This window comes from Tenrec ecaudatus, chromosome 2 (assembly GCF_050624435.1).
Source record: "Tenrec ecaudatus isolate mTenEca1 chromosome 2, mTenEca1.hap1, whole genome shotgun sequence".
Taxonomy (NCBI): domain Eukaryota; kingdom Metazoa; phylum Chordata; class Mammalia; order Afrosoricida; family Tenrecidae; genus Tenrec; species Tenrec ecaudatus.
The window spans coordinates 208,281,263-208,302,356 of NC_134531.1; the positions used below are offsets into that span (position 1 = coordinate 208,281,263).

Sequence of the window (21,094 nt, forward strand, 5' to 3'; positions counted from 1 at the left end):
CATTCAGTCATTTCGAGAGGTAGCATATCATCTAGAAATGATGGTATTGAAGGAAGAAATCCAAGTTACATAAAGGCATTAGCGCAAAACAAGGCTCCAGACATTAATGTAACATTAATTAATATGTTTTTAAAAACATTTTTTGATTAATGAAGCAGTCACTAGTGTAGACCAAGAAATTTAGAAGACAGCGACCAGGCCAGCCGATTAGAGGAGATCTGTATCTATGTTCATTCCAAGAAAGGCGCCCTAGCAGAATGTGGAAATTATCACTCAATATCATTAACATTACGAGTAAGTAAAATTTTGAGGATTCTGGGAGCTTCCTTTCTTTCGCCCTGGAGGCTGGCCACACTCTCGCTCAGCCTGACCTTCCTGTTGGCAACTCAGGTGGAGCCAAACTGAGACCTAAGCAAACCACGTGGCAGAGGCCCACACCAGCCCCGTGATGCTTCCACTGATACTCAGACTTTTCACCCATCGGCCTGTGATCTTACTGTATTCGGCATCATCGCATGGTCTGCGTGAGTCTGAAGAGGAATTTATGAATGAGTATCAGACATATAGGCTACTGTAGGACTTATGGACTTGATCCGGACTAGGCTGGGATATTTTCTCAATGTACAATTGCTCTTTGATATAAAGCTCTTGCACACGAGTGTCTCCGGATTTGTTTCTCTTGTCAACCTGGCCTAACACAAATGGGAATTCCAGAACACTTAATTTTGCTCCTGTGCAACCTGTACATGAACGAAGAGGCAATCTGACATAGCTTAAAAGCAGGAAAGGTGGGCACCAGACGTGTGTCCTTTCCCCACACTGTTCACTCTGTGTGCTGAGCAAGGCACCTGAGACACTGGGCCTACGTGAACAAGAGCGTGGCATTAGGGTTGGAGGAAGGTCATTAACCTGTAATATACATATGACACAACCTTGTTGGCTGGAAGGAAGAGGATTTGAAGCACTTGCTGAGGAAGATCAAGGATCGAAGCCTTCTGTATGGTCATAACTCGATTGAAAGAAAAGAAAGTCCTCCCCACCAGGTCAGCAGACAGCATCATCATACCTGGAGAAAAGACTAGAATGATCAAGAATTTCATTGTACCTGGGTTCACAATCAACGTGCATGGGAGCAGCAGGCAAGGAATCAAATGATGCGTTGCGTTGAGGACATCTGCTGCACGAGACTTGTTGACCATCTTAAAAAGCACAGGGGCCCTTTGAGGACTAAGGTGCGCCTGACACAAGTCAGGGTATTTTCAACCACCTCAGATGCACGTGAAGGCTGGACAGTGAGTGAGGAAGCCTGAAAAATTGATGCATTTAAATTCGGTTATTGGCAAAGAACATTATATCACACACTACCAGAAGAACAAATTATCTGTCCTTGGGAATGGTGAGACTTTGTCTCATGCACCTTGGATATGTCATTGGGAGGGACCCGTCCTGGGAAAGAATGTCATGCTTGATTAAATAGGAGGGTCAGTGAGAACGAGGAAGCCCCTCAAGGAGGTGGATTGACAAGGTGACTGTAACAATGTACTTAACACCGGAGCCTACAGAACCAATCATGTTCCTTTATTTGATTCTTTGTGATGTACAATTGTAACAGTTTTGACCAATGAAGTTTCCTATAACCACACAATGCTACATAGAAGAATCTCATCACCCCCCACCCCCCCAACATCCTTTGTGCTTCCCCGTTGTGGCAGCTCTCCCTGGCTACCACTGGCTCTCTCTTGGCTTTTCTGGGATTTCATGTTAGTGGAATCATACCGTCTGTTGAGTCTGCGTGTTTTGTTTTGTTTTTTACTTAGAGAAATACATTTGAAGTTCATCCTGTGTCTATTTAGGGACATCGATGGTTTTTGTTTGTTTTTCTATTGCTGAATCATTTCCCAGGCTATGAACTCGCCACAGCTTGTCTAGTCAAAGGACGGATGCTGTGTCCTGTGTTTTAATGACTACGCAGCTACGGTAGACGTTGTGCGCAGGTTTGTGTATGACAAGGAAGCTCTCCTGTTTCTTGAGCAAAGCCTATGAGAGGGGTTGCTGGGCCACTTGGTAATCACATGTCTGACTTAATAAAGAACTGCCAAACTATTTTCCAAAATGACGATATCAGGCTGCATTTTCATGAGCAATGTACCAAGTTTTAGTTGCTACACGTCCTTGCCAGTGTTTTATGTTGTGGGGTTTTTGCGTGTGTTTTTCACTTTAGGCATTCTTTTTTTTTTTAAAAAACAATTTATTGGGGTTCATACAATTCTTTTTTTTTTCAAATGGTTATTTGTGAGTTTTAATTTTTCAGTAATATAATTGAATTTGTGTTTGTCTGGATTTCTATTTTTTTTAATTTTAACAATTTATTAGGGGCTCATATAATTCTTATCACAGTTCATACATATACATACATCAATTGTATAAAGCACATCCATACATTCCCTGCCCCAATCATTTCAAGGCATTTGCTCTCCACTTAAGCCCCTTGCATCAGGTCCTCTTTCCCCCCTCCCCTCCCCGTTCCCCCCTCCCTCATATGCCCTTGGTAATTTATACATCGTTATTTTGTGAGCGCGATGTTTTTATAACATTTAATTGAAACGTGTCTGGTACCCAAATTATGAAGCTTTTGGAGCCGACGACAATGTCCACAAAATCGACATCTTTACTAGTGCAGATGCATACTGCTAGTCGTGCATTTTAGCGGCAAAACGCCTGAATGGTGGCGCATGTTTTGACCGATTGCGCGTTTGAGGTTAAGTGGTTGTTGGTGGTCAATGCATTTTTCGATGATTTTCAATCTCGTGAAGTTTTAGTGTTAATATATTTTGTGTATGTTCATAAAACTGTAGTTTTTATGTTAAAGGTATAATATCCATAAAACATTATATTTATTATATATTTCTGCTTTTTCAAAACATAAGTACTTCATTACATTTGTGTTTTGAATTGACAGTGACAAAAATGACCACAGCATGGATCGTGATTTGTTTTATGGAAAACAGTAAATTTATGACCTAGATGGAAGCGGAACAGACTCAGACAAGTAATCAGATGCTAATATAGATGAAATTGGTAAATAAAATGTGTATTATATTTTAAAAATTTGATATTACAATATAAAAGTTTAATCATATTTCTATTCAAAGTATTTTGATAACAATATTTATTTTTTTCTATGATAGGAAGTGAATATATGCCCAATTATTCTGATTTGGATGAATTAGAAGATCTCATAGTTAGTAATGAATGAGTTAGAAACTTGTTGAAGTTGAAGAATCAATTCCAATAACTACAAGTTCAAAGCCATCTACATCAAGAAATCGAAGAATTCCTCTTTGGCGGCACATTTCTGGAGACGGTACAGCTAGACCTATGCCTGAATGGTTAGGACAAATAGACTCTTCTGGGGTAGTAAAACGTACTGTTGAATATTTTAGACATTTTTTTCTCAAAGGATATCATTACTCATATTGTTGACCAATTCAAATCTTTATGCAATCCAGCAAAATCCCAATAAGCCTCTTGCACTGAGCAGCCAGGAACTTGAGCAATTTTGGGTATACTGTTTGATTTGATAGACTCGCTAATTGCACTGTACAGAATTCACATCAGATCGAAAAATATTATCACAAATGATTTTTTCATTTTATAGATGTGACAGTAGTGAACTCTTGGTTACTTTATCGTAGAGACTGTGAGAGACTTCAGTTACAAAAAAAAAAAATCCAACGTCTGCAAGAGTTCAAAATGAGCATCGCCGAAGCGCTTCTGCTTGAAGGAAAAAGTAATAGACCAACAAAAAGAGGCAGACCCTTCTACTTGCTTTACTGATGTTGAATTTGCTAACAAGAGAAGAGGTCCTGCCACCAAGAGTATCCTTGGAAGAGACACCCGTTTGGATGGTCTTCACCATTACCCTGAGGTCACACAGAGGAAGATGCAAAAATGTAAATTGCAAGAGTGCACCAGTATTTTTCTGCAGCAAATGCAAAGTTCATCTTTGTATCACACACACAAAAATTGTTTTGTTCAATTTCACACTAAAATTATTAAAAAAATAAATTTTGTCTTATATTTTATAAATAAAATAACTTGTATTATATTTTATAAATAAAATAACTTTTGTTTTTTATTTAATAATAAAATAAGATGAAAAATAATATAGAAATGAAGGTGCATTTTTTATTCTTGTATTTTAAATCCATGGACAAATGTGACAATTTGGTTACATTTAAAAAAACATTGCAAATTTTATATTTTAAAAATATATTTTGGTTTTGTATATTGATAACTATGAAAGTAAAGAATAAAAACAACAAATTTTTCCTGAAATTAAAAATTCCAGCGTTACAGGGTTAAAGGTTCAAAGATAAAAAAGCGGCCATAAAAAAAAAGCAGTCACGTAGCTGGGAAGCAACAAAGTCCACATGGAAGAAGCACACCAGCCTGTGTGATCACGAGGTGCTGACAGGATCCCGTATTAGAAGACCCAAACCAATTATATGAGTGGGAACAAGGAGGGAGTGGAGACTCAAAGCCCATCTGTAGACAACTGGACATCCCTCACAGAAGGGTCACAAGGAAGAGATGAGCCAGTCCAGGCGCAGTATAGCACTGATGAAACATCCCACATTCCTCTAGTTCTTTAATGCTTCCTTTCCCTCAATATCATGACCTGAATTCTACCTTACAAATCCAGCTAGAGCAGAGCAATGGACACTGGTACAGAAAAGAGCTCTCAACACAGAATCTAGGACAGATAAACCCTTCAGGAACAATAATGGGAGTAGATACCATGTGGGCAGGGGGAAGGTGAGGGAACCGATTACAATGATCGATTAACCCCCAACCGCCCAGGGGGACAAACAACAGAAACATGGGTGAAAGGAGATAGCAGATGGTGTAAAATATGAAAATAAAAATAATTTATAATTCAAGAAGAGTTCCCGAGGTCGAGGGTAGGGGAAAAAGGAGTCGATACTAAGGGCTCAAGTAGAAAGAAAATGTTTTGAAAATGATGGCAACCTATGTACAAATGTGCTTGACACAATGGATGTATGAGCCCCCCCCAAAAAAATGATTTTAAAAAACCACCCAAAAGCATTTGAATAATGGCCTGAACAAAATGATCACGACCACCAATCTGACACCCTCTAAAAACCTTAGACTAGTGTGAAGGGTTTATTCCAAGGAGCATCAAATGTCCTCCTGGATGGTTTCAGTCTCAGTTGCACTTCAAGAATTAAAACCTTGACACTAATTAGAGGTGATTGTGGGTCACCTCCCTGAAACGGACCAACCTGCAAGTGTTTAACTGACAGTGTCATGAAAAATAACTCTTGGGCAAAGGAGCTGATACCAAGGGCTCAAGTAGAACGAAAATATTTTGAGGATGATGATGGCAACAAATGTACAAATGTGCTTGACACAACGGACGCATGGATGGATTATGATGAGTTCTACGAGCCCCAAATAAAATGATTAATGAAAAAAAGACTATTCTACCATTCAGAGAGGCATGGCTTATAGAATTTGAGTTGTCAAAAATAGAAAACCCCACCTGTGTCTGTCACTATCACATTGTATTTTAAATAAAAGTGCAAGTCTCTAGCAAGACACACACAAATTAAAAAAAAGAAAAAGAAAACTAACTCGGGGTGAAATTCAGCGGGTCCCGGGCCCTGCCCTAAAGCTGGTTGCACTCCGGCGGGGACGGAGCTCCCGGGGTGCCCCGCTCGGCGGCCGTTTGTGCTCTTCGGCTCCCCGCCGCCGCTCGCGGCTGCTGGTCCCCCGCAGTCGTCAGTCCCATCCGTCCGCATCAGACACGTTTTCACTGCATCTGAGAATAAATAAAGCCGTCAACCTCCAGGGCGCACAGCGTTCCAGAAGGCCAGGCGCTGCGCGACTCCGGACGCGGCGGGCTTCCGCAGGCGCCTCCTGGGACCCACTTGCCGCCACGCCACCATTAGGTGCTGGGAACCCGAACCCTCCGCACCCGGGCGCTCGGCGCCCGACGCACGTCACGCCCGACGTCCGCGCAGCGCGCCATAGCGTTGCGAGTGTCGTGACCCGGAAGAGCTGCTGTGGTTGCGGCGGCTACCCGGAAGCAGTTAGTGTCGCGGCGGGCGGGACGTGCGCTTATGAGGCGAGGCCGCGGAGGACTGCTGTTGCCCGGACGATGGCTGGGACGGCGCTCAAGAGGCTGATGGCCGAGTACAAACGTGAGTGTAGGGCCCTGCGCCGCCCGAGAGTCGGGCCTCGGCCTTCCTGGGGTCGACGTGCGAGCCCCTGGCACGGGCCGGGCCCACCCGGACGCAGTTTGGACTGTGGGGGCTTCTTCCCGCCCCCTCGTCCTTTGGGCTGGCCGGCCGGCTGCAAGCCTTCGAGCCCGCGCCCCCGAGGCTGGGCTCGCCCAACCGGGCTCGCCTGGCCTGGCGTTATCCTGCCCTTGAGCGATCGAAGCGGAGCCGCCCAGCACTGCCCTGCACTGTCCTGTCCCTGGGCCGCAAGCCACAGTGCCAGCGGGAACGGAGAGTCCCGGGGCTCCCAAGCGTGCAGTGACGATGCCCCGAGGACGCAGAGTCCAGAGAAAGTTCACGCTCAGATCCTGTGCCAGCCGTGTAGGCGCTTAAATTAGTTCGGATTTGGGAGCTCCGGAGTCTCTCAACCTCTGAATCATGCAAATGAGTTTTGTTATGGTCCCGTGTGACTCATAGCCGGCACTCTATGTACTCTGCCGACCTGCCACCCTTATCCTCAGGGTTAAAATAAGGGGTGGGGGAAGCACCCACCTACCACGCATGCACTTTAGAATGCTTAAACACCCCCTGCACCCCTCTCGTAATGAGTAGAGTCCTGGTGGCACAGAGGTTATGCTTTGGCCTGCGATTGGCAGGGTCTGTGGTTCAAAGTCGCCCGAAGGAGGACTGGGATTTCCACTCCACTCAGCCCCAGAAACCCACAGGGGGTCGCTATGAGTCAGCATTGACTCACGGCAGTAATTAACTACGATGGGAAGGAGAGCCAGAGTTCTTGATAGAAAACTGTAAAAACTTGTGTTCTAAGGGACAAAAACTCACTGAAAAAACGATTATAAAGGGTAAATAATAAGGGTCCCTTAGGGGGTGGTGGGAGAGGGGGGTGATAAAGGGGAGCTATTATCAAGACGGAAAAGATGTGTTGAAATTGTGGTAGCACTTGTACAACATTGATTGAACTATGGATTGTTATGATAGCTGTAGGAGCTCCCCAAAATGATAAAAAAATAAAAACACCTCGCTCATGAGTGTTCGTTGAAAGATCTGGGTTTTGCTTTTCTAAGAGAGCAGGATTTTGAACACTGCCACTTGTCCTTTTTGGATAGTGTTCAGAAAACCTCGTGAATGCTTTCTTAGCCAGGAAATAAATATTTCCAATATTTGGGGCAAGGAAAAGGAGAAATGAGAAGCTTAAGAGCACACTATTCTACCTTTTAAAACTGTTGGAATAAAACACAGAGGACTGCCTCAATGAGAAGTTATGAAATGCTGTTGCCGTCCTGATGGAAAGTGCCAGAAACTTGGATTCACCGGTGGCAGACAAGCTGGTAGCAGTTACAGTGTGCTTCTAGAGACACAGATCTGGGTCATGACTCTGCCTGCCTCTTTGTCTCATTAACTGTCTGACCTGGGGCAGGGCCCTTAGCCTCTGACAACTCCTTCATCTGTCAAGCTTAAAGTTGATTTAGCATGTGAAGTGCTTATTAAGATCATCTGATAGCTCGAAATAATATTAGTTATTGTTGTTATTACAATTAGATAGAGGATTGATTGGCAAGAATGTTGAAAATGAAGTGATATATATATAAGAACGTAATAAAAAGAGTTGCTAAGTATTCATGCGGCTGTTTCCTAAACCTTGCAGCACAGGGAGTGTTGATGTTTTGCCCTGAGCATAACCAGACTGGCCAAATGCTAGCTCGTTAAGTCAATGTCTAAATAAGGTTCACCACCTGTGTTCATTAAATTAAGAACATGTCTTTATGCTAGATTTTTAGGGGACTGCAGGGGAGATGGTTCACTTAGGACAGAGGATGGTGTGGTGGGGGCCGTTGTCTTCACACCTTTTCAAGGGAAGCCTGGTTGGGGGGACACCTGCCATTTACTCCTGACCTTGTGGTCTGTGTTTCTGTACTGTTTTTGTCTGTTTGGTCCTATTTCTAGGCCGTGAGCTGGTATCATGTCCTTATTCTCCTAGCCAGGAGGCAGGCGGGGCGGGAGGATTGGGTCAGCCTTTCTGTTTCAATCCTTCATTCAAAGTGTTGAACTTGTATTTCCTAAAAATATTTGCATTAGCAAGCTTGTTTTGTTTTACTTTTTCCTTTTGCCTACTTATGAAAGCCTGATTTCAACTACATTATTGTCCAGGAATAAAACCTGAACAGCAGTTCAAATGCTGCAACACTGTATCCTGTTTGTGTTTTTATATGTTAATGTGTGGAACTTTGGAGAGTACCCTATGTGTGGTAGGTAGAAAGGAGCTTTGAGGGTCCTGTCAGGTAAAAGTTGGGCTGTTAACCTGGTCGTTGGTTCAATTCCACCAGCTGCTGCTCAAACACAGATGTGGCTGTTTGTGCCCATAAAGATTACAGCCTTGGGAACCTTATATAGCAGGGATAGGGAACCTTTTTAGGCCAAGGGCTGTTTGGAGTTTTAGAGCATTGTCGGGCCATACTGGTCAAACATTTATTAACTCATCCTTAACAGGATGGCTGGAGCTGCTGCTCTTTGGTGAGGCGGGTGACGTTATCTGGCATTGATGATTTCTTGGGCTGTATACAGCCTGAGTGCTGGATGTTCCCCACCCATGCTGCAGACGGCATTGTGTGGCAATGGGTTTTTTTGTGTGTTGTTGTTTGGTGCTAGGCAGAGCTGTAATGGTCTAAGGATACCCTGGTTATTCAATTAAACAATGATCTAGGTATTGCAGAAGTAATTATGGCTCTTACACATCTGCCCTTAAATTATGAGAAGAGAGATTAGCCTGGATTGTCCAAGTGGCCACAGTAAATCCCATGAATCCTGAAAAGCAGGTGAGGAAGGCAGGTGGGCTGAGACACGTAGGGTGTGAAGGACTTAAGCTCTCTGTGGCCATCTTTGTAGGTTGGGGAAGAGGGCCTCTGAAAGCTGAGAATTACCCCTGGCCAACCATCTGGACAGAATGGGAGTGGGGTGGGGGATGAGTCCTCTGTCCTGAGTATCCCCAACGACCTGGGTGAGCTGGGGCACCGTCCTGCCCACTCCCTGAGACCCGAGGAGCCGTGCCATGCCCCGACTCCTGTGCGTTCGTGAAGGAGTGTTGTCTTCAGAACTTGTTACTGCAGCGGCAGAGAAGGGGTACAGCATGTAACTGAGAGTCTTAGTCATTCGGTACCATTCCATTTGCTGACTCTTGTGTTCGGTGTCTTAGCATCTTATTTAGGACTGAGTGAGAGATCCATGCCTGTGTTTTTAAGTCTTTGAGTAGAATCTGTAGGTGAGTTGAACAGGTGTATACAGGGCGGAAAGCCTGTTCTGTGGTTTAAAAGCTGCACTTGCAGCAAGGAGAGGCAATCGTGATGGAGAATTTGTTGCCAGAAAGTGTTCTGAGGGGCTAGTTCAGTCATTTGAAGGTGAGCACCTTGATAGAGCATTGAAGGACCGGGAGGAGCGCTCCCTCAGTATGCCGTCCCTAGCCCAGGTGCTGCCTGTGTCTCTAACCACGTTGTTGTTAGGGGCCATCGAAGTTCCCACTCATAGCAGCTCTTTGCACAACAAAACGACACGGAAGCACCAGGCCCAGTGCTATGGTTGCTATGTTGGAGCCACTGGGTCGGTTCATCTTGTTGAGGCTCTTGCTCTTTCTTTAGGAACCCCGCTTTACCTAGCGTGATGATGTCTTTTCCAGGGACTGATTGCTCCTGACGAGCCCAAAGCACTGTAAAGCCAGTGCTCATCATACTCACATTTCCGGAGCATTCTGGTAGTCTTCCTCCAAGACAGATTTTTTCCTTTGGGCACACTGTATTTCTTTCAGTATTGTCGGAAAACACAATTCAAATGTATCGATTCTTCTTTCTTTATTATCCAGTTTTACATGCCCATGAGGCAATTGAAAATACCGTGACTTGAGTCAGACATACCTTCTTAGTTGCCAAGGTGATGTCTTTGCTTCTTAGCACTTTAAAAGGAGTCTTGTGTAGCATGCAATAATACTTCATTTGAGTTTATGATTTGGCTTACAGGAGTGTTAATTGTGGATTCAAGTAAAATGAATTGACAACTTAAAATCTTTTCTCTGTTTACTGTGACATTGTGTACTGGTCCAGTTGTGAGGATTTGGGGTTTCTTTACATAGAGTTGTAATCTATACTGAAGGCTTTCATCTTTGATCTTCAGAAAGTCCTCTTTACCTTCACAAGCATGGGTGTGTCACTTGCACATTCCAGGTTGATAAGGACCCTTCCTGGGCCCTGGTGCCTTCTTGTTCTTCAGATTGTCCAGCGTCTTTGAGTCTTTTCTCAGCACGTAGATTGAGTATGCATGGTGCAAGGGCATAACCCCGATGCACACATTTCCTAATTTTTAAACCATACTTCCTTGTAATCAAATTGATGCCAACTCACAGTGGCCCTGTAGGAAAGAATAGAACTGCCCCTCCAGGTTTCTGAGACCGTTGTTAATTCTGGATGGGAGTAGAAAGCCTTATCTTTCTCCCACAGAGCAGCTGGTGGTTTTGAACTGCTGACCATAAGTTAGTAGTCCGATTCATAACCACCACACCACCAGTGCTACTTTTAAATGCTGCAGTTCCCCCTTATTTGTTTGATTGACTGCCTCTTGGTCTGTGTACGGATTCCACATGAACACATTTAAGTGTTTTGGAAGTCTCATTCTTCTCCGTGTTATCCACAGTTTGGACCTGGTGCAGTGAATGCCTTTGCACAGTTAGTAAAACGTAAATAAACATCTTTTCGAAATTCAGTGCATCTGGTATTAACAGTGGATGACCCTTGTTCCATGCCCTTTTCTGAATCCAGCTGGAAATTTTGTCTGTTCCCTGTTCATGTAACATTGCAGCCATTGTTGAATTATCTTCAGCAGCATTTACTTTGCTTGTAATATTAATGCTGTTGGGAAAGATGTATGTCAGGTTTATCTTTTTTCATCATACTTACTGAATTTGTATCCCGAGCAAATAATCAAAGAATCTGGACTATATGAGAGAAGAAAGTAGCAGCAGGATTGGAGGAGGACTCCTTGGCAACCTATGATATGCAGATGATCCCACCGTACTTGCTGAAATGAAAGCGGACTTGAAGCACTTAATGGAGGAGATCAAAGACTGCATTCTTTAGCATGGATCACACCACACCACAACATCAGCCAGAATCCTCCCAACTGGAGCAACAAGCAACATCATGACAAATACAGAAAACACTGGCGTTGTCATGGATTTTACTTGGACCCACAATTAACACTTGAAGAAGCAGCAGCCAAATGAAGCTCCTATTGCTTTGGGCAAACCTGCTGCAAAAGACCTCTTTAAAGTGTTAAAAAGCAAAGGTGCCACTTTGAGGATTAAGGTGTGCCTGACCTAAATTATGATATTTTCAATCACCTCATATGCATTTGAAAACTAGACAAAGGATAAGGAAGATCAAAGAGAATTGATGCCCTTGAATTGCGGTCATGGTGAAAAATATTGATTCTCCCATGCACTGCCAAAAGAATGTACGTATCTGTCTTGGAAGACGTACAGCCAGAATGCGCCATTGAAGTGAGGATGACAAGTCTTCGCTGACATACTTAGTACGTGTTACCAGAAGGGAGTAGTCTGTGGAGAAGGACACCATGCTGGGGAAAATAGATGGATTGACACAGAGACACAAAGGTGAGCTCAAATTTAGTGACACTTGTGAAGATGGCACAGAATTAGGTGGCACTTTGTTCTGTAGTTTTTGCAGGGTCAGGGTGTCTGTACTGACTCAGCAGCACCTAGCCAAGAATGAGCCATTGCCAGACTGGCTGATTTTTCTCCAGGACCCAGAGAAATTCTCTCTTACCAGATGCATGTCCTTCGAGAGCAAGCATTGCCCTCAACTTTTCTTGGAGCTCCAAGGCATACTGTAACCCTTCAAAAGGTCCTTTACCTGGCTGGGTGACATGCATGCCCAGATTGGAATTCTGCTTCTGACAGAGACTCTCTGGATCTCAGGAGTTCTGTCACCGTGGCTCTCTGATTTTCAGCACTGGACAAACTCCGGCAGCTTTGCTGTTTGTCACCTCCGCTCTGGGACATTCCTGCACTGTGCTTGGTCCTCTCTCCTGTACCTCAGACTCGACACTCCAGGCACTGATCTGGGCAGGTTTTTCTCTGTCCAGGATCTATGTCCTTCCTTGCTGGTAGCTAATGTCTTGAGAACCATTCTGATACGTATTGTGATAGTCACCTAATTTGGTGTCAGTTTAAGGATTAAGAGTGTAGGGGTGGAGTATAGGCTGCCATCTGGAGATAGCCAATGAGACTTCTGTGTGGGCATGGCCTTCGCCTGAGAATTCTGGGAAGTCTGGTACTTCTTCCTTGGAGGCAGAAGACACCTTTTTCTGCAACTCCCTGGGAGACATCGCAGAAGACAAGCTACGTGGACACAACCAGACCTCGGAAGCCAGAGAAGCCACAGGGAGACTCCTGCCAGCACTGAGATGCTTACAACGCCACTGGATCCAAAGACTTTCTACCCACTGGCTTATGATCATCCTGCATTTGCCTTCATTGCATGTGTTTTGTGAGTCTGAAGAGGACTTTATAGATTGGTATAGGACATATGGGCTAATATCAGACTTATAGCCTTGGACTGGACTGGGATGTTTCCTCAATGTTCAATTCCTCTTGTATTTAAACCTCTCCCTTATATACATATGTATGTCCATGGATTTGTTTCTCTAGTCTACCTGGACTAACACACATATTTTGACTGTTTTTTGTTGTTGCTTCATGCAATCCAGAAATTAATTCTGATCCCTGTTACTTCACCTTGGATTGCTGTATTAGTCCTCAGGCTGCTTGCTGAGTTTTATAATGAGTCTTGTAGAACTGTCCTTTCAGTCTTTATGTGCAACTTCTACAAAACCACCACCACCAGCAAAAAATGAAGCCAAACCTACACTATTTATAAATTCTCTTTATATCTTTTATAAGTAGATATTTTACTAATGATTGAATGACTGGTTTGTGATACAGGCAGGTAGGAGTTTGTGAAGAGGATATATTTAAAAATGTTTTCCCCGATACTGGGAGGGTAGAGGGTGAGTGGATTAGAAAGAGGGAACCGATTACAAGGATCTACATGTGACCTCCTCCCTGGGGGATGGACAACAGAAAAGGGGGTGAAGGGAGATACCGGATAGGGCAAGATATGACAAAATAATAATCTATAAATTATCAAGGGCTCATGGGAGAAGGGAGCAGGGAGGGAGGGGGGAAAAAAAGAGGACCTGATGCAAAGGGCTTAAGTGGCGAGCAAATGCTTTGAAAATGATGAGGGCAAAGATGTACAGATGTTTTTTACACAATTGATGTATGTATGGATTGTGATAATAGTTATATGAGTCCCTAATAAAATGTTTAAAAAAAAGAACAACAAAAAATGATGATGGCAACATATGTACAAATGTGCTTGATACAGTGGATGTATGTAGGGATTGTGATAAGAGTTGTATGAGGTCCCAATAAAATTTTTTTAATTGCTAAAAAAAAAAAGTCAATTAAACAGACAACATGGAAACAGGCCAGAGGAGTGGGCAAGGAAATTCCATGGTTGTTATTGGAGATAATACAGTAAACAACAAATAAAGTAGAAAAACAAAAAAAATGTTTTCCCATGGAAACATGTTTTTCAAACTAATTGGATCTGTGAATCATCTTCTGTTTAAACTGGAGTGTTTCTGGAATAGAGCACTGATTTTTGTTGCTGTACAGAACATTGTTTCTTTTTATATTTTCTAGGTTTTTTATTTGAAAAAATATGTGTATGGTAAAAATGTATGTAGTATCAAAGGTATGAGAATAAAAATTGAGCTGTTTCCCTTACATTATTTCACAAGTATTTTTTCATCAGAGAATCATTCTTATGAATTTCTTGTATGTCCTTCCAGAAAATTTCCCCATATCACACTCCCCTATTTTTCTTTTAAACACAAAGACATTGCACTGTAATCAATTTTCTATATTTTGGTTGTGGGGTTTCTTTTTGTTGTTGTAACATTATACTTTTGTGACCATACTCTGTTAGCATATATGGTTGCATTCATGTATGTATGTTTGCATGTATGTATGTCTGCATTGCCCTGGTAGTGCTCTAAACACCCAGCAGGAGAAAGGTGAGGCTGTCTGCTCTTGTAAAGATTGACAGCTGTGGAAACCCTAAGGAGCTATAAGGTCACTGTGAGTGGAATCAGCTTGATGGCAGTAGGTTCATAGGTTATATATAGTATATTAACTTAGTCATTGTTCTCTGTGGAACTACTAGTGAACAATGAATTATATAAATGTAGTTTTTACAAGGTTGGCACACATCTTTGCTTTACATATAAGGAGAATATTGATAAATTTCCAAAATACGATGGTTGGGTCATGTATGCATTTGTTAAATTACTCTCTTAGAACGTTATACGAAGGAGCGCTGGTGGCGTCGTGGGCTGTGATCGCAAGGTCAGCAGCTGGAAACCACCAGCTGCTCTTCTAAAGACCAGGCTTTCTTCGCCCTCGAAGAGTTGCAGACTTGGAAACTCTTCCTATAGGGAAAAAAGAAAAGAAAGTTATACTAGTTTCTAGCTTCAACACGATATTATCAGTCCACTAAGTAGCAAGTGAATGGGTAGCGTTTAGGAGATTGACTTGCCTGTACAAAAGCCCTGGGTGGTCTAGCCACCCCAGCTTCCATGTCTGACTTCTCCCTGGCCCGAAGACATACCTCTCTCCTTCTATGTTCAGGTTTGTGCTTCATAAGGTCCAGAAATCTGTTTGATTCAACTTAGAGTGCGATGTAACTGCTGGCACATCATTCCGCAAGACACACCTGGCCTCCTGGGAGTCTACTCTTTGGCTGTGCTCCTGGGAAACTGAAGTGCCATAACCTTCTGCATTGTTTGGACTGTTGGACTCAGTGTGCTGCATCTGAGAATTATATAATCACAGACTTTCATACACGAGGGAAGCTGGCCGGGGCCAAGTGAAGCAGCAGGATAGTTAGCCAGATCTTGACTGAAAGGTTTCTTCCCCTGTATTTCTTCTCTGGTTGGGCTGCAAGAAGGTTGTTGTCATCCAGAACACTTGGGGCGCTTTCACAATCACGTTCACAATGGCTCTTTCCCATTGGTTGACTGAGTGTCCTGCCTGGCATCTGGTAGGAAAAAGTTCTGCGCTCAAAAAGGGCCCTGTGGGCCAAGCCTGTCTTCTTGGCTTGCGACGTGCAAAGGATCAGCATGAGCTCACTTTCCAAGCTGGAGATGAATCCAGCCTCCAATTTCTCCTTCTCCGTTCTTGCTTCCAGCAGCTCACACCACCGCCAACTGCCCCAGCCCCCATAGATGATCACCACTCACATTTTACATGCACAGTCGTTCCCTCCTAGCCCCCATCGCTCTGTCAGAGCACATGTTAGAAAGACACCTCTCAGCCTGTCTAACAGACATGCCAGCCTGTTGGGGTTGCCTGCTTCTGCGGGTTCACGAACTCACTGGAACAACTCACAGAATTCCACAAAAGCACATGAGACGCTTCAGGAGGTTCCTGGAAAAATTCCATTCTCTTGAGTCCATGTTCCACAAACTTTTTTTTTCCCCCACAAACTTTTTAAAGCTCCCTCGTATTTATCAGATACAACTAAAACCCAGAAGGGATGCAAATGGAGAGACCTATAGGCTGAGGTCTGGAATTAACACTTCTCTTAGTCAGAAAACATCAAGAATTTTGTTCTTAGAAGAAAACCAATATGCTAGACATGTGCTAAGTGTATATATTAGCTTTTTAAAAATACCTTTGTTCCAATAGTGCTAATGCTGTGTGGGCTTGGGGAAATAGGCCCAGTCAGTGACTGGAGTAAGTGACAAGCTGTCCCCCATCATGTGTTTGGGTTGTGACTTTTCCATCCTCACTCTGGGTAGAGGGCAACCATCCTCTTGTCTACCTTTCTCTGTCCTTGGTCTGAGCATCTCCCCCCCCCCCCAAACTATCTCCTCCTTCCCCTCCTTTTTCCTCCCCTCCCCTCTCCTCCCCACCCCTCCCCTCTCTTTTCCCCTCTCCTCTTCTCTCCCCTTGCCTCCCCTCCCTTCTCCTCCCCTCCCCTCCCCCCCTCTCCCCTCCCCTCCCCTCCCAGGAGGTATTTGTCCACCAGCCAGGGAAAGTTTGTTCAGAGACACCCAGTAATGAAGAGGAGTATATATGGAGTTTCTGGTTCTTCAGGGATTCTTCAGGTCATGCTTTGGTCATCACCTCCTCTGTTGAATTCAGCTGCCACACTCCAGAGGCTTTGTCCTCTAGCTTCAGGTTAACCCATGCTGTCCCCAGACTGAAGCAGTGGTGAAAGTGTAACAGTAAAATCTGCTCCCCCATCTTCATAGAGAAAGCCACGTGTACGAATATGTTCCTTTCCGTGGGCTTTCCATTTTGGATAAACAGAGGGCCCCTCCTCCCCAATGCCTGAGGTGTTACCTTTTACCCCAGAGGGCTTGTTATTTTTGTCCCGATGGATACTGTCTGGGTAAATAATTTGATGGTTTGAAATCTTTGATCTGGCTCTGGGCTGCAGCAGCTTGCCTTGTGATTGGTGTGTGCCTTGTAGGGATTGGTCAATAACTCATGCACACAAGGTTACCGATGGTCCACGGGGGATTGGTCACTTTGTGGACTTGCTAGGAGACCAGAAGTTTGCGCGTGGACTTGCTAGGAGACCAGAAGTTTGCGCAGATAGTGGCACTGTGGGTTAAGGCAGTTGGTTGCTCACTTTAAGGTTGACAGTTCAGACCCACTGGTCATTCCCCAGGAGAAAGATGGAGTGGATTGTCTACTCCTGTGAAGACTTACAATCTTGGAAACCCTGCATGGGGTCACCATGAGTCAGAATCTACTTGATGGGGGAGGGTTGCTTATGTAAGTACCCCTTCCCCCTGGGGATTTTGGAGAAAAGGCAAGAAGAGCAAAGGCACAGAGGGACAAGAGGCAAAGAATTTCTTCTAACAGCTGTCACAGGGGTTCAGGGTTACAGTGAGAGTTCTGGAAGGCTCCCTGTGGCAGTCAGTGCCGCAGAAACCTGCTGCCGGGAATGTAGCTCACGCTGAGTAATGCCACTGACTGACTGACTGACTGACTATAAGCCAGGTCAGTGAGCACTAGAGAGGTCACCAGCAGGGAGACAGAAACCAGCTGTGTGTTGTTGAGAAGGAGTGCACATGGCCAAAAGGAGGCTTGTCATAAGGAAGCTGGAGGAGGGCAGCTTGCACAGGAGAGAGAAGGGGCCTGCTTGCTCGCACAACTGAGAGGACCTGAACAGGCTGTCCTGCACCAGAGGAACCTTCCAGATTTTGCCTAAATGCTGCTTGATCCCAAGTTGTAAGATGTTGATGCCGATCCTGCGGTTTACCCTGTTAGTACTTCCTTAATAAACAGAACAAACTCACTGCCATCGAGTGGATGCTGTGACGCATAGCAGCCGAGGCTGTAACTCTTTATGGGAGGAGGGAGTGCCATCTGTGTTCCGCGGAGCAGCTGGTGGTTTCAAAGTCCTTGCCAACTCATAACCCTTATGCCCCAGGGCTCCTAGTTCCTTGATAGGCCCCTGGATTCTAAGTGTGGCCATTGCAATGCATCGTCCAACTCAGCAGACAGTAGAGAATGCTGTGGAGGGGAAAGAAGTTGGAGTGGACCTATGATTTTGATGTTCACCTCATAGAAACAACTTTATGGTGGTCCTGGCGCTGATCTTTAAAGAATTTGGGTATTTTCTGATGTTCCTGCAGTCCAGGGTCATTATTGCTTTCTTTTCTTTTTTTTGTTTTGCTTTCTTTTCTTTTTAAACTGGTATTGTTTTGGTATTGTTTCTCCTTGTGTGGTTAAGCCACCATTTAGATACCTTAAAAATTTTATTTTTAGGAATTGCTTTAAAAAAAAATTAGTGTTTGTTTTAACTGTGTTAACTTTTAACCTAAGTCAGATCTATGAAGCAAAGTACAGTCAAACTAGTTTCCCTGTCCCTTATACTCTTTATATGTAACATGTTTTTCCTTATAAATAGTGTGTGGTCTAATCTACACCCCCCCCCCCCAAAATTGAAACAGATTGATATGTGTATTTATGCCCCTTCCCCATGGTTCTTAAAAACTAGAGCATATTGTATGCACTTTCTTTCCTCTGGCCTTTTTCCAGTAATATAATAATCTAGTATTCTGGAGATTCGTTCTGAACTAGTGTATAGAGAGAGTCATCTTACCTTTTTTTTTTCAACTGTCCAGTATTTCATTGGTAGATAAATAATTGACAGACATTTGACTTCCATTAAGGCTTCAGTGACAATAATGGCTTTTGCTATTTTCTCTGATGTTAAGATTTTGTTTCTGTATTGGAGGTTGTTTTCTATCTGTGCACATAAAATGGTGTGTGTGTGTGTGTGTGTGTGTGTGTGTGTGTGTGTGTGTGTGAAACAAACCAATCACACGGGCCCTTAGAAACACGCCCTCTGGGTCACTTGCATTTGTGTATGTGTGTGCGTGTGTCTTAGAAACAAACCAATTACATGGGTGGGGGGGGGGTGGTGTGTGTGTGTGTGTGTGTGTGTGTGTGTGTGTGTAACAAACCAATCACACGGGCCCTTAGAAACACGCCCTCTGGGTCACTTGCATTTGCTGTTTCCCTTTATTGACCAGTAGATGGCGCTGTTGTAACAATGCCGCTAGGAAATGTAACCAACTCCTGCTGGCTCTCCAAGTCGCACAGCCTTTCTCTTTGGAGGAGCAGGTCTGGGGCTGCAGTCTCTACACCTTTTCCCTCTCCCGAAAGAGAGGATGTCACATAAGTGGAATTCCAAGGGGTGTCTCCACATGAAGAATGGAGCCAGCTCTTTTTGGTGTGTGTGCCTCCTTGTTGTGGACCTGTGGAAACAACAGGTGTAAGGCTAGTGTATTTAGCCCTTAGGCCCCCTACGTCATTTCCGTTAAAGATTTACAGTGTTGGAAGCCCAGAGGAGCATGTTTGACGATAGGACTGAAAGAGTGAAGAAATGACCCAGAACTTGCATCTGCAGGAGTCGAAGAGAGGGAGAGAGAGAAGACTGCTCCTGGAAAATACAATCAGAAAGGGACTTAGGTCAGGAGACACAGAGAACTGTAGTCAAGGGCTAGCACAATGCGGCCACATTCTTGCACATTGCCAACCAGGATGGGTGGGGGCTTGGGCTCTCTGTTTCCATTGATATCTTGGGAGTGCTCACAGCCTTGGCCATCAGCCCAGCACATTCGGAAGACGCACCACCTGAGGACCGTCTCATCCTCTCCTGCAGCATCCCTGCAGGACTGCAGCTAGCTTGGGCATGCACAGCAGTTTCCCAAAGGGCACATCTCACTGTCCTTTATGTTTGCCATGAGTTGGCAGTGGGGTTTTGCTACATCAACAAATAAAAAACAAAAAATACCTCAAGAATTGAAATGACATCTCGTTTAATGACAGTTTCTAGGTGGCAGTGCTGGGCTTCAAGTCTTTACTAGGACTTTTAAATTTTGGAGAGAAGATACTACTGATACACTTATTATTATGCCTGTTAATTTCTTTTAAGAAATAATTTTTATTGGGTTGTGCTTGTTTTATCACTAGATTCTTAGTTCATCAATAGCAATTTCTAGAATATCATCTATAGCGACTCACAGATTTTGTACAATGGTATTGAACATCAACAAGTGATTTATACCATGTGTGATATGCTTGGTAGTGGCAAATGTTGGAAACTCACGCTCTGGTTTGAAAATCCTTTTAATTTTTTTTGTCATTCGTAAAATGAAAGGATTTATGATCCCAACATTCATTGTCACTCTAGTATAAAGAATTATAGTCTATTAGAAATGTAGGGAAGGGAGACTCCGGATAGGGCAAGATATGACAAAACAACGATGTATAAATTACCAAGGGCATATGAGGGAGGGGGGAAGGGGGAGGGAGGAGGGGAAAAAAAAGAGGACCTGATGCAAGGGGCTTAAGTGGAGAGCAAATGCCTTGAGAATGATTGGGGCAGGGAATGTATGGATGTGCTTTATACAATTGATGTATGTATATGTATGGATTGTGGTAAGAGTTGTATGAGTCCCTAATAAAATGTAAAAGAAGAAAAGAAAAAAAAAAAAAAAGAAATGTAACTGAAATAGATGTTCATTTTGGGCAAACAGGTTTTTTGATGATACAACATTTTAAAGATGCTCTGTGAAAATGGCAATTAAATATTTACTCTGTTTACTAAAGTTTTCACTTTTTACTTTTATAGAATTAACACTGAATCCTCCAGAAGGAATTGTGGCAGGTAAGGTATTAATGCTCATTTTTTTAGACTCCTGATTTCCAAAGTTCCCTTCAAAGTTACAAATAAAAACTCTGCATTTCTTTCTTTTTTTGTTTTCTTTTCTCTATAGGCCCTATGAATGAAGAAAATTTTTTTGAGTGGGAGGCCTTGATCATGTAAGTAAATCACATGTGTTTATTTTAAAGACTTTAATGGAAATAGACCTATAATTCACTTTTGGCACTATGTGCATGATCAGAAGAACCACTTAGAGGATATGGTGTAGAAAAGTTTAGCTGAAATTTTCCCCCCATTTTGTACAGGGTAACACTGTATTAAATATGTAAGGTCTTGTCTACATGAGTTTAGTTACAGGAACTAATAAAGTATTCTCTCATTGTCTCTGTATGTGTGTGTATGTATGTATATATGTTTGTATATATACATATATAAAGGCTAACGTTTAATTCTTCTCTAGCCAGTTGATCTAAAAGCAATGTGTGTGTGAAAATTATTCAAAAAGAATGAAAA

The 21,094-nt window shown here is 43.4% G+C and overlaps 1 protein-coding gene across 1 annotated transcript in view; it reads left to right on the top strand.

Moving 5' to 3' along the window:
• The first annotated feature begins 6,081 nt into the window (after positions 1-6,081).
• Positions 6,082-21,094, top strand: part of UBE2G2 (ubiquitin conjugating enzyme E2 G2) — a 43,757-nt gene continuing 28,744 nt past the window's right edge. Inside the window, exons 1-3 of the mRNA XM_075542208.1 lie at positions 6,082-6,227; positions 20,549-20,584; positions 20,694-20,739. Of these exons, the coding sequence (XP_075398323.1) occupies positions 6,185-6,227; positions 20,549-20,584; positions 20,694-20,739 (125 nt within the window). The 5' untranslated portion in view covers positions 6,082-6,184. The remainder of the gene's footprint in view (positions 6,228-20,548; positions 20,585-20,693; positions 20,740-21,094) is intronic.